Raw genomic sequence first — 13,065 nt, 5'->3', positions numbered from 1 at the left:
TCGTCGGTCCGTCGGGCCATCTGATCATTCTGATTGGCCGTTCAGCTACTGCCACCTGCTGGTACGGAAATGCATTTCATCTTGCGCAGGCGCAGAATGACATGCTACCTGGCCGTCGAGAGTCGAGCGTCGGTTTGGTGTGGACAACTTTGGACACAGACACTGCCGAAGTGAGCCAACCCCGCAGTCTGCTTTCGTCGCCACTAGTTCGTCGGCGTCGGCTTGGTGTGTTCCGGCCTTAAGATGTTCACGTGACACAACAAGCAAACCATTTCACTCCCGTTTACATGCAATTTTCATTATTCTGATTGTTCTCCAAGAATCGTGGTTATTTTTACTGCCATTATTCACATATGCACAGCACAGATGATGAACTCACATACAGAAGGTCTGTTACTGGACAAGCTCTTCCAGCGCACACAGATTTATTGGCCGGTTCTTCGGTATCTGGCTTCAGCCACCATTGTACTATGTTTATATGACTTGTGCACTATATTCCAATGACATTTGAGAGCTATGAAGGACAGGATTATCAGTTAGATTGAATGTTTTCAAAAAGAATACAGAATATAGTTGTGTGGAACACCATTATGATATGATAAAAGCCATGGTCACTATTCTTCATTGCATGAAAAAAAAAAAAAAAAACCTTAAAAAAAATATATTTTGCTTACCACAGAAAGCAAGCAAGATCATACAGGTTTGGATCAACATGACGTTGAGTAATTAAGGGCAGAATTTTTATTTTTACTGAACTGTTCTCTTAAGATCTTCCACACACTTAAAAATAAAGGTTCTTTATTGGCATTGATGGTTCCATGAAGAACCTTTAACATCCATGGAACCTTTCCATTCTACAAAAGGTTCTTTACAGTGGAAAAGGTTCTTTAGATTATTAAAATATTCAAAAAAAAAAAAAATGGTTCTTTTAAGAACTGTTCTTTAAGAAAGGTTCTTCAGGGAACTAAAAATGGTATTTCTATGGCTTTGAGTAGAAAACCCTTTCTTGGAAGCTTTATTTTTAAGAGCGTACTGGTTAGTCTGAAGCCTAGAGACACGAGTACACACACTCAAGATTTCTCACACACTCATTTTCCTCCCCAAAAGTTCATTTTCTCACTGTCGTAAGGAAGTTGAGGGAGGTCAAATCAGCTTCCTGGTTTTGTTCAAAGCCACAGGCATAGAGAGAAGCAGACAGAGGGATGTAGTTCATAGTAAGTGACTTGTTTTAACATTTCTGCATGAATGACTGTGGCATTATGACATCAGGTCAGTGTATCCACAGCGACAAAGAAACATGTTGATGCGGAGAATTACATCAGAACGCACACATACAGAGTCAGCCTGCGCACTCTGTCCTGCTCTTGTTGTTTCGGGCTGGCTTTAGACTTATCCAGAACCGTACATCGATTCGCCTGACCGGCAGAACGCACAAAAGACAAACAGGCAACCCGGTAACCAAACACACGCAAATCTCCAATACAAACAAAGCGGGTAAGCACATGGGAGAGACTTCCTACAGGTCGGTGCAAGACAGGACACAGCGTGTGCCTGAACAGAACATGCAAAGAATGCGGCTTCCAAAACGATTTAAATACAACAGCTAAATTGTGTATATTGTTCAAATTAGGTTCATTCTCAAATAAGAAGTGTGCTGACACGATTTACAAGGCTAAAACATGTTCAGCCCCTGATAAAATGCGTCTTTTAGCCGTGCCTCAAAGGAATGTTCAGGTGAGTAACGCCTCGGGATATGCATTCTTCACCTTCCCACAAATCAGCTCGGCTGTTATAGAAAGTAACAGTTTAAAAGGTTTCACCATTTCTGCTGTTCAAAACGTTTGGGGTCAGTAAGCTTTTTTAAAAGAAATTAATTCTTTTATTCAGCAAGGATGCATTCAACTGATCAAAAAGTGACTGTAAAGACTTCAAATAGGTTTCAAATAAATGCTGTTCTTTTGAACTTTCTGTTCATCAAATAATCCTGAATGCATCAGTGTTTTCAGAAAAATATGAAGCCGCACAACACTGATAATCATCAGAAATGTTTCTTGAGCAGCAACTCATCATATTAGAATGATTTCTGAAGAATCATGTGACACTGAAGACTGGAGTAATGATGCTGACAATTCAGCTTTGATCACAGGAATGAATTACATTTTACAATACTTAAAAAACAGTTATAATATTTCACGTTTTACTGTTTTTTTGATCAAATAAATGAAGCCTTGGCGAACAAATAATGAAGCCTTTGATCAAATAATGAAGCCTTGGCGAACATAAGAAACTTCTTTCAAAAACATTTGTTTAAATGTTACTGACCTCAAATAATGTAATAATAATAATACTTAATACTTAAATGTAGCTTCTCCACGCATTTCGCAGAGTAAAAGCAAAATACTTTCATTAAAAATATTATAAATCTATAGCATTTTGCCTGATGTTTATTTTTCTGTAAAAAAGGTGTTCAAATTATATTTTTTCAGTCTAAAATTAAGAATAAAACCCCTACAACCCCCTTTTTTTTTAACATGAAATAAAATTATTTTGAAACGAAACTATCTGCTTCCAATATCAACCCAATCATCCACCAATAATCCTAACATTGATCAGTAATGATATACTGCATTATGTGCATAAAAAAGATGGTTTTACTACTTTTATTTGTTGTTCTACTGAACAACAAAACTTCCCTTCAGCCTCACCCTAAACCGATCCGGGCGTTCGGGACAGCTGTTTAGGGTGAGGTGATCAGGGGGATTGAGTTTCCTTCCCACCGCCGAAAGAAACCTCCTGTCGCTTTCCGTTAAGACTCACCACAACCAGACAGACACATCCAGAGAGAGACAGACAGTCTGTGTTGTCATATTCCTAAACATAACATGCAACATGACAGCATCCAATTCTGAGAGCCAATGAGAGCCTGACAAATGAAACAAACATATTTAACTCAGAAATAACAAGGCGACACTGTCCCCACAAAAAAAAACAAAAAAACATTTGCATTATTGCCCGGAGGTGACTTTATCTAAAATCTACTACTCAAACAACATTTGCATAATACATGCTGCTTTTATTAACTACATAAAAACATTCAAGGCTATTTAAATGAGCTTCAAATATTAAAATGGTTAGAAAAATGAACAAAATATACACTTTACATTAAATTTTAAATGTTCAAAACTCTTTTGAGAAACAAAGACATATCTTACTGTCAGAAAAAAACTGAAAATACACATATGAACCCTTTAAATAGTAATCGACCAGTGAACAAAACTGCACTATTAAATAAGCCTATGCATCAACTCATAAACTTCACTTATTTGTGTCTCTAGGAAAATCAGCCTGTCTGAGCATGAGATTGACAACAGCAGCAGGATGGAGAGTCTCTACTGCTGCTGTAGTGTTTTTCATGCGAGCATGGGTTGATAAATGCATGTTTAATTACACAGACAGGCAGACAGAACAGTCTCTGATGGTCTGCATGAGTCTCTCTCGGTAGAAAAGCGCCGTTTAAATGTCCCGTGCGGCAGCGCGAGCTCGGACTCCCCAGCGGGCGCTAGCGCGTGCTAACGGACACTGATTTATTCCACCACATATTTCTGGCTCGAAATAAACATTAGAGGCCCGTGCCTTTGGTGCATTCCTAACAACATCATTAAACGCATCGGTAAAGGATTTCGGAGCTGTTAAAGTGCAATATAAGCAGGCCTACATACTCAGCGGGCCGGTTCGCGCTTACCGTGCTTGCTTTCTATTTTCCCCGACATGATCGCTGCGCTGGCCGGAGCAAATCCTCAGTTTGGACAGCCACAGGAGGACAAAATGGGGAATTTAGGCCACAGTAATCCCGAGTTATATTCTTCAGCCACACATTTTGATGTACTGGGTCGGTGTGGCGATATAGATCCCCGGGAAAAACGGCCAACAATCCGTTCACATGCACACGCTGGCGACAGACAGACAGTGAAATCTACTGCTGATGTGTGTGTGTGTGTGTGTGTGTGTGTACGGAGTCCCGTCCAGAGGATCCATTGGGATGCGAACACAGCGCCCCTCTCTGACTGGAATCACGAACTACAGGGATGAAAACGGGGTTGTTTGGTGACAGACTGACAGGAATAATTAGGCTAAAACGCATATTCTGTCAATATTTACTCTCCCTCGTGACTTTCAGAAGTTATATCAGTTTTTGTCTTCTGTGAACACAAAATGAGATGTTTTGTCAGAATGTTCACGCTGCTCTTTTCCGTACAGTGACAGTGAATGAGGACTAACCCCAGCTAAGTTGATTGGATGGTGTTTTTAGAGGAGTTTTGGCCACTTCTTTAGTCAGTCTGTGAGATTTAGCTAAGATTTAGCTAACCAGCTAAGAGCAACCAACCGTTTTTTTTTTTGTTAGTTTGTTTTTTCTGTAGGGCGTTTGTTTTTTCGCTGTGTCAAGAACATAAAAAGGGAAAAAATAGTAAAATATTTAGAATTATTATATTGTTATTAAATTACAATCAATCAAATTACTTCCAAGACATTAAAAAAGCCTAGTAGAGCACTTTAGCGTACTCAAGAAAAACTCGCTGAAGGATCTGAAGCGTGGCGATCTGCTTCCATCTAGCGGATAAATAATGAAATCACAACATTGATTTTTGGTATGATCAGTAACGTGTCTCCGTGTCATATAAAAATAAATATGAGACTATAGTGTACATGAGAGAGAGAGAGTAACATTGGTTAGTATCTCGAGACGAAAAGAATTTAACAAGTTTGAATTGTTCATTAACGAAGAGACACTGATGAGGCGTTTTGGTGGCGCTGCAATAACCTCGCTCACCGCTAGATGGAGCGCTCGAACTCAAAACACAAAATATTTCACCTTCTGTAAATTATTTACTCCATATTTTGTCTTGCCTGAAGAAAACACCCAGTCAGCGTCAAATCTTTTCTATTTCAAAGAAGCAACAACAATATAAGTGTGTATGTTATTATTATTCCCTATGCAGCAAGGAGAAGTAAACTTCAATGTTCTTTTGAACAGAGAGAATGTCAAATGAGTTTGTATAGAGCTTACAGCTCTCCTAAAACAACATAAATATGTTATATACATATACAAAGCCTTTTGTTGTTCTGTATATTATGTTTGTAATCTCTTGAGTTGAACTGTATTGAGATCTGAGCAGCATCTGTCAGTGTGTGTATCCATGCGGGGAGTTTGATCAGTTCATGTCAATATCTCAGAGAGATCAGAGAAGTGCAGCGGGGATCGTTTGATCCGCCTGACTGTCAGTGTGAAGGTTGGAGCTGAATCTACAGTAACCGTGAATAAGGCTCTTCGCTTACAGATATCAAAATGTATATAAATATATATAGACAGATGGAGGAATGTTTTGTCTTTTGACCTCCAGCATGATGACATATTGACTGATGCACACACATGTCCTCAAAAAAGCAAGTAGAGACAGTGGGAAAGGTCAAAGGTCATGTTTCTAACCTGTTCAATAACTTGCACAAGAGATTGAATGATCCGTCAAGAGTGACATAAATACATATATACATTGACACACATGTACACACACACACACACACACACACAGATAAGGTCAAGAGGAGACTGAGTTCTCGCTTCACATACAAAACTGCTTACACACACAGAGCTCTGCAATATGAAGAAAGAATATGACATTAAAATTGAATACAATCAAAATAAAAGACGAAACTACTGCAAAGGTAAAATACACAGGAGGGTAAGAGTGAAGGATGAAGGGATGACATTTAGAGTAGGCCTACAGAGAAACCTCAGGGGTCCAGGACAGGCCGATAGAGAAGAAAGTGCGTTTTTATGGGTGTTTTTAGGTTGAGGTTTGGGTAGAGGACCACAAAATATCAAGGTAAACATTTAAGTTCTTTATCAGAGTCATTAAAGTGAGACCGAAATGTACAGAAAGCATCTGTATAAGTACAACACTATGTCCTAACCAGGCGCGATGCGATAAGATTCCAGCGACAAAACATTTTGTTTGTCCACACCAGACGCGACGCGACTGAGACGCGATAAAGTCAATCAAAAATCACAGCCAATCAGAAGAGCGCGTGGGCGGGCTCTCTCGGTAAGCTCCCGCCACTCGCAACGAAGTGGGTAAGTACGTAATCAAATTCTTGAATGTTACAGCATTTTAACATTATTAAAATATACATACTGAGTTACTGAAACAATCTTTGTCATAGAATACACTTGTAAGTTCACAATGAGTTGACAATTTGAACGTTCTTGTTTCATTTATTTATTTTGAAGATCTGAGGTGAATTGTCCATTGTTGCTTTGAGTACGGCTATTAAAAAACACAAAATGATATTCAAACTCACATTAGACGCTTTTAACATTATATAAAGCACATAAACTGTACATGAGATTATCATTATCATACTTTGTGTTGTTGTTGCAGCCGCGACGTCGCAGAAAAATAGAAACCGTTTCTAGAATTATCGCGTACGTGACGCCGTCGCGGGTAGGTAGGACAAAAACTCCGATTAACATGGAAAAGATACCTTTTATCGCGTGTCGTCGCGTCGCGTCTGATTAGGACACGGTGATACACATTCATAACTTTTTTTTTATATAAAGCTGGTATAGAGATAGCGTCTACTGCTCATAGTATACTGTAAACCGCCTACAATCCTTTTAAAATTAGTATTAGAAACAATGCCAAATGTTTTTCTTTAAACTTAAAATCAATATTTAAACAATTTAAGATAAAAATTAATGTTATAATTAACAATCAAAATAAGAAATAAAATAAATTATTTTATTTATACAAATAAATTTAATAAGGAAAAAGGAATTAAGGCCCGTTCACACCAAGAATTATAACTATAAAGAAGTATAATGATAACTATATTTGCGTCCACACCAACGAACGATAATGGTCTGTTTATTCAAAGTTTCAAAGTGTGTACAACATGTTTTTGCTGTTCTTGTTGCATTTACACAGCTTTAACCAGTAGATGTCCTCAGCATGCTATGTTTCAAGTGAATAGCTAGTGTAATCGATCTAATCTAACAGTGAATTTAGCTGATGAAGTCAATATAGTGGAATAAAAACAATGCCTAGGCGTTTACACTGCGACTTCAAAGGAAGCATGACGATGTTGTCGAAACTAGCGCTGGATATCTGAGGTCATTTTGTGTTACGCTGTTTGCTAGTCTGGAATAATGTGCTCATCGTTAATACTTCTCACCATTTATTCCAAGGGTATGATCGATTGTTTTCCATATATCCATTTTCTTTAAAGTATCCTTGAAAGGTTTGAATTGTCAAACAGTGGTGTCTTTTTCTGGACCTCAACGATTAACTTCTCCACAGTGATTTTTAGAACTATATCTTTATTGTTATCGTTATAGTTATCGTTCTTGGTGTGAACGGGCCTTTAGGCTAATAAAAAATAACAGTTTAATAATTCAAAAAATAAAATGTAAATAAACCACTTAAAATTGACTGTGAATATTAATATCCAATATTTTATTCCGAACACAGCCATGAAGTCAAAGGACAAATATCAGAGGGATTTTGCTGCCATGTTTCGTTCCAGTGAGTGAGCCCGGGATTCAGTCCAGAGAACGGCCACATCAGAGCCGCGAACGCCACCACACACGGGACGAGGACAGGCCTGCACTTTGATCCACACTCCTTAATGAGCAGTGAGAGAGAGAAGCTACCCCTTGATGCTGGATACACCAGCGGTGCAAATGCACACACACACACAAACACACACACACACACACACATGAGTTGATTGGCGTTTGTGTGATGTGTGTAACATTGATTCAAGGTTAAATTGATTATCATGGCATTCTACACGTGCTCCAAGGAACGTTTCTTTACTGTAAAAACCGCACACACACACACACACACACACGCAGTGGCCATTATCCCAAACCCCACTTAGAAATATCACAGAGGGAAACTCATTTAAAGAAGAAAACAACATCCGTTAAGCTCATCCAGAACAACAAACACAAAGACTGTAATTCATTTTAAAACTCCCTGAAGTCAACACAACTAATACAGAGCTAGTTATGAATATAATAATCTTCCATCAGGGGCAGAAACTGAATTGTCTTTAGCCTTGCATGTGTGTGTGCGTTAAGTCTTGCATGTGCTATTTTAAATCGATGCAGCTAGAACCCAATCAAAAGGAATATTTAATGGCCCAGCGCTGGTTTGTATGCATGTGCTGATGTGGGGTGTGAGGTTCAAACTCTCTCTCTCGCTCTAGTGTACGGCAGGTATTTTAGTGTACTGAATACTAGTGTACTACTTACATAAAATAATAATGATCAATTTAATCATTTAATATCATTAAATAATAATGGCATAATATTTTAATGTCATTAATTGATTAACAATTTAATAATTGAAAATTAAAACTGAATAAACCATTGTTTTTTTCAAATTGACCAAAATATTAGGTAGATGGAATGATAAAATAATACAGAAATGTGAGCAATTTTAATTACATAAAGTATTTTCTTTGATCTAAAAATCTATATTTAAACAATTAAATAAGATTTTATCATTAATAAACAAAATAAGAGATAAAATAAATGATTTTATTTTATAAAAAACATTAAATCGGAAAAAAAAATAAGTTAAAGAAAAATAAATGTTTAATAATTCAAAATTATATACTGTATATAAATAAATACAAATAATAGTAAATTAATTTTAAATTTTGAATTATTATTTTGAATAATTATTATTTATTGTTTGAATTATTTATAATAATAAAATACATTTTGTAAAAAATGCAATAAAAAAAAATTCATGAAAAATAAACAAATTATAATATACATTTATAATTGAGAAATAAAATTATTTTATTTTATAAAAATAAATGTAATGAATAGGAAACCTTATATTTTCAATTTAAAAAGTGAATGATTTATTAAGAAATTATGAATAAACAAAAAATCTGCATATTTAATATTCATACTACATATTAAAGAAATAGTAAATAGTATGTATAGAAATAGAATGTCTCTGATAACTTCTGTAAGGAGACTAAATGGTTAATATCAGCAGTGCAGAACACATTAACATATATCCAACACACACACATACTGTACTTCTCAAATCCGGCCTCAGTGTGACGTACAGGACTGTTGGCAGGAAACAGATTAGTACTTAATGTAGACTGATGTGTCGCCTCCATCAAGCTCAACACACACTCATATTCAGTGTGTGTGTGTGTGTGTGCAATGTTACTGGCAGCCTTGCGCATATGATCTTTAGCATTTTTTAATAATACACTTTGTTTCTTTTTCCGAGATTTAATTTTCTTTTCCATCGGAGTGCTGTCGGATCAGGTCAGAGGATCAATTTTACAGAAAAAAAGCTGACATTATTTTACAAGAAAATGTGATTAAGACCAAATACAAGCCATATAACATCTCAAAAGCGTAGTAAATTACAAAAGGTAAGAAAAAAAGAAAAAGCAACTTTCGCTCTGAAAAAGATGGACAGACTCTGAGAGAAAGAGAGAGAGAGAGACAGCTGTGTGCACGAGGGTCAGACCTGCACTTTCTCACGACCCCCTGATCTGAGCTACAGCGTGAACGGCTGATTAAGCAGTTATTGATCAGGCCGGCTTGTTAGCATTAACACACACACACACACATCCGAGACTCAAATGGATTAACCAGATGAATATTTCTGCTGCAGACAGGACAGCAGTCGACACACGTCAAGAGGAACAACAATCAATAAACCTTACGCCACAAACACCATCGTATCATAAGACTTCCTGAGGAACAGACCAGACCTTCCTCAACCTCATGTCACATCATGAGAAACATTTTTCCTTTTCCATTTCACTTCTTTTGAAATAAGCCCAATCATGTGGAAACATACTGGAACTCCAACAGACTCCTTGACATTTTGACATTGTACTAAAAATGTTCACATTTTCACAGATCTGCATGTACACTACTTATTTAATATGCAAAGATGTTATCCAATCAGCAGTGGGCGTATACATTGAAGTCTTAAAGGAGACACGCCCTTAAAGTGGAGGGTTCAGAGGGTCAAAAACAGGATCGAAAAGGGACATTTATTATCGCTAGCAACTACATAAATTTATCCACTAACCGTTCAGAAACGTCCAGTTTCATTCACTTCTGAGTCTCTCCATCAGTGTCGACTCCGGTTTGAACAATGTAAGGCTGAACACCGTTACTGACAATCCTCATTTTGGCTGCGTGAGATTCTCCAGCTTTGTTGTTGTTGAGCAACCGAAGCGTGAGCTGTTCAAGCTTTGCCCTCTTATGGAAAGGGGGCGGGAGCAGCAGCTCATTTGCATTTAAAGGGACACACACAAAAATGGCGTGTTTTTTCTCACACCCAAATAGGGGCAAATTTGACAAGCTATAATAAATGATCTGTGGGGTATTTTGAGCTGAAACTTCTCAGACACATTCTGGGGACACCAGAGACTTACATCTTGTGAAAAGGGGCATAATAGGTCCCCTTTAAAAACAATATAAAAATCAACTTAAAATCTCAGATTTACTTTCTTTATACATGTTCCTGGTCCAAAAAAATTTCACCAACTTGCTGAGCCTCAGAAATTACTTTCCTTTTTAGTCTTTGTGGAAAGTTTGGAAAGGTCATGGAAATTAATAAAATATTTAAAAGTCCATTTATAGTTATGCAACTTTAAAATATTTAATCAATTATAAATTACTCCTTGTAATCCTTATAAGTTTTTTTTTTTTCAACAACTGTGAAAATCATGGAAACACCACAGATTAACAAATCTTTTAATTATAAAAATATCCTGTTTATGCCACATTACAAAAGTGAAAAGGACTGCAAACTCCATTTCATGATGACTTTACATTTACGTACAAACCTTCGCTGCTTACCAGGCCTTCACGAGTTCTAGTTTATCACATGTGTGGATTAGATTAACACCGGTTTTTAACCGGGCTGGTTCTAGATCAGTGAGAATGCCAATCCGGTCGGTTCTAGATCCGTGCGTGTCTGGACGAGCAGATGGCCGTGCGTCTGGACTGTGAGCGTTGAACACCGCTCTACTGACACGTCCCTCAAAACATTTCCAAAAAACACTCGCGCAGCATTCCTGGCAACATCCAGAGCCGAAGCCATCTGTCTCCAGCACTGAATAAATGTTATTGAGGGACACATGAATCATAGAGCCATGAATAACATATTACCAGATGACATCATCGTCATCACAGCTTGATATTCAAACAGCTCTTTCTGCTCGCTCTCGATTGTTTCTCCTCAACAGCAACAAGATTACAGACGTAATTCTCAGACGTCCTTAAAAGACCCAATAACCTCACGTGTGTCTCGGGTTGCCAACTTCAGCAAAGGAAAATAAGGGACAGAATAAGGCACACACTTAAAATATTTGTACTGTACCACACAGTGTATGTCATTTCAGTATCTGCAGTTTATGTGTATGAAAGATGAAAAGGTTCTTAGACATAAACAGGTCAATGATGTGATGGGTCATTTTTTTGTCCAAAAGCTTTAATAATTATAAAAAACAAAGATATGACATCCAAAGTATGTAAGGTAGTACAACTAGATCTCTTTTATTGAATCCAAAAGGTTTTAACTATATTTTGCTACATATAAAGGTATTTTAAAGATTTTGAAGTGTCAAAAGGTCATTCTGTTTAACCATCCAAAGGCCAATACAGCCATTTCATTTGTGATTAAAATATCTTAAAATGTATATATTTTTTATTCTGGCATGATTTTATAACATCATATATCAACAGTGCAAAATGGTATTAAAATTATGTGTAGAAGTCGTTGCTTTGTTATGAGAAAGAATGTCTGGAAAAATGAATTTCATTGATGTCATTCGGAGTAACCAATATAAAGGGGCCATTTTGGATCAAGTCATGCGGTCAATATCATGTGACAGGATGTGACATCATTCAGACACCTGCAAAGGACCACATGATCATGACGCAAAGTAACTAACTCTCTCTTAACTATTTGAAAATTCATGTTTTCACTCACTCATATGCATGTCCCGAAACATCAGGTCATTCGGTACAACTGCTATAAAACATGGAAAATGTTGTAATATTTTAAAAACTTGTACTAAATATAAAATTTTTGATTGTCCTTTTGCAAGCTAGCTAGATGTCTGTTAGCATTGTTTGAAAATATCGTCATTCGGTATAACCAAAAGTGTCATTCGGCAAAACCAAATTTTTGGTTTAACCAAATGACTTTTTTGGTGACAAATTTTGTCCATCTTGTAAAAAATAACAAAAGCAGTGATAATTGATTATAAATACCACATAATCTCATTGTGAACACTTAATAAAACTTCAAAATTATATCTCCATTATGTTTTTTTACACTTTTAAAAACCTTATTCGTCAATGACCCAAACACATTTGGATCGTTCCGTGTCAAATCAACCCATTATTCCAACCATATTAATCAAACTATTAATATTTGTTCTGAAGAAAGACAAACACAAATGAAGAAAGCCAAATTATTACCACGTTTCACACGTAAGTTTTAAAATATTCTAGCTGACCCCCCAGCGTAAGTGTTTTTATTATTAGTCTTATTATTTCCCTGGCGACGCGTCATGCTTGTCACGTGAAACTCCGCTGTATGTCAGATCGCTTTTATTCCATTTTTCCTTTTCTATTCAAAATATTCAGAAACTTGTTAGCTGTGTCATCAACTACCTGATATTCCGATTCTCAAATACGTGTAAGTGAATGTGTTTTGTCATTTAAAAACCTTTATAATGATCATGTTAGCTGATCTACGATGCGCGATGGGCGCCGCCATGTTAGTTTGCAACGCAATTCAGAAAATGGACCCTTTTCACAGACCGTGATGACGCGTTTTAACAGTCATCAGCATCGTAAATCTTGCAAAGTTTTTGATATTTTCATTTTTTTTGTATTGTATTACCTTTTCATCAAATTACAAAAAACTAGTTAACGCTGAGGGTGTTTCTAATACAGCAGCTATGTGAGTGATGGTAAAGTTGACATATTTCTCTCTT

The 13,065-nt window shown here is 36.7% G+C and overlaps 1 protein-coding gene across 1 annotated transcript in view; it reads right to left on the bottom strand.

The window, feature by feature from the left end:
* The window catches only part of rapgef1b (Rap guanine nucleotide exchange factor (GEF) 1b), a 50,570-nt gene extending 46,569 nt beyond the window's left edge, over window positions 1-4,001 (bottom strand). Inside the window, exon 1 of the mRNA XM_051877501.1 lies at window positions 3,743-4,001. Coding sequence (XP_051733461.1) covers window positions 3,743-3,770 — 28 coding nt within the window. The 5' untranslated portion in view covers window positions 3,771-4,001. The remainder of the gene's footprint in view (window positions 1-3,742) is intronic.
* Window positions 4,002-13,065: the final 9,064 nt, after the last annotated feature.

Source organism: Ctenopharyngodon idella, chromosome 21 (genome assembly GCF_019924925.1).
Source record: "Ctenopharyngodon idella isolate HZGC_01 chromosome 21, HZGC01, whole genome shotgun sequence".
Lineage (NCBI taxonomy): Eukaryota > Metazoa > Chordata > Actinopteri > Cypriniformes > Xenocyprididae > Ctenopharyngodon > Ctenopharyngodon idella.
The sequence above is the reverse complement of the archived record's forward strand: the minus strand, read 5'-3'. Positions and strand labels throughout refer to the sequence as shown.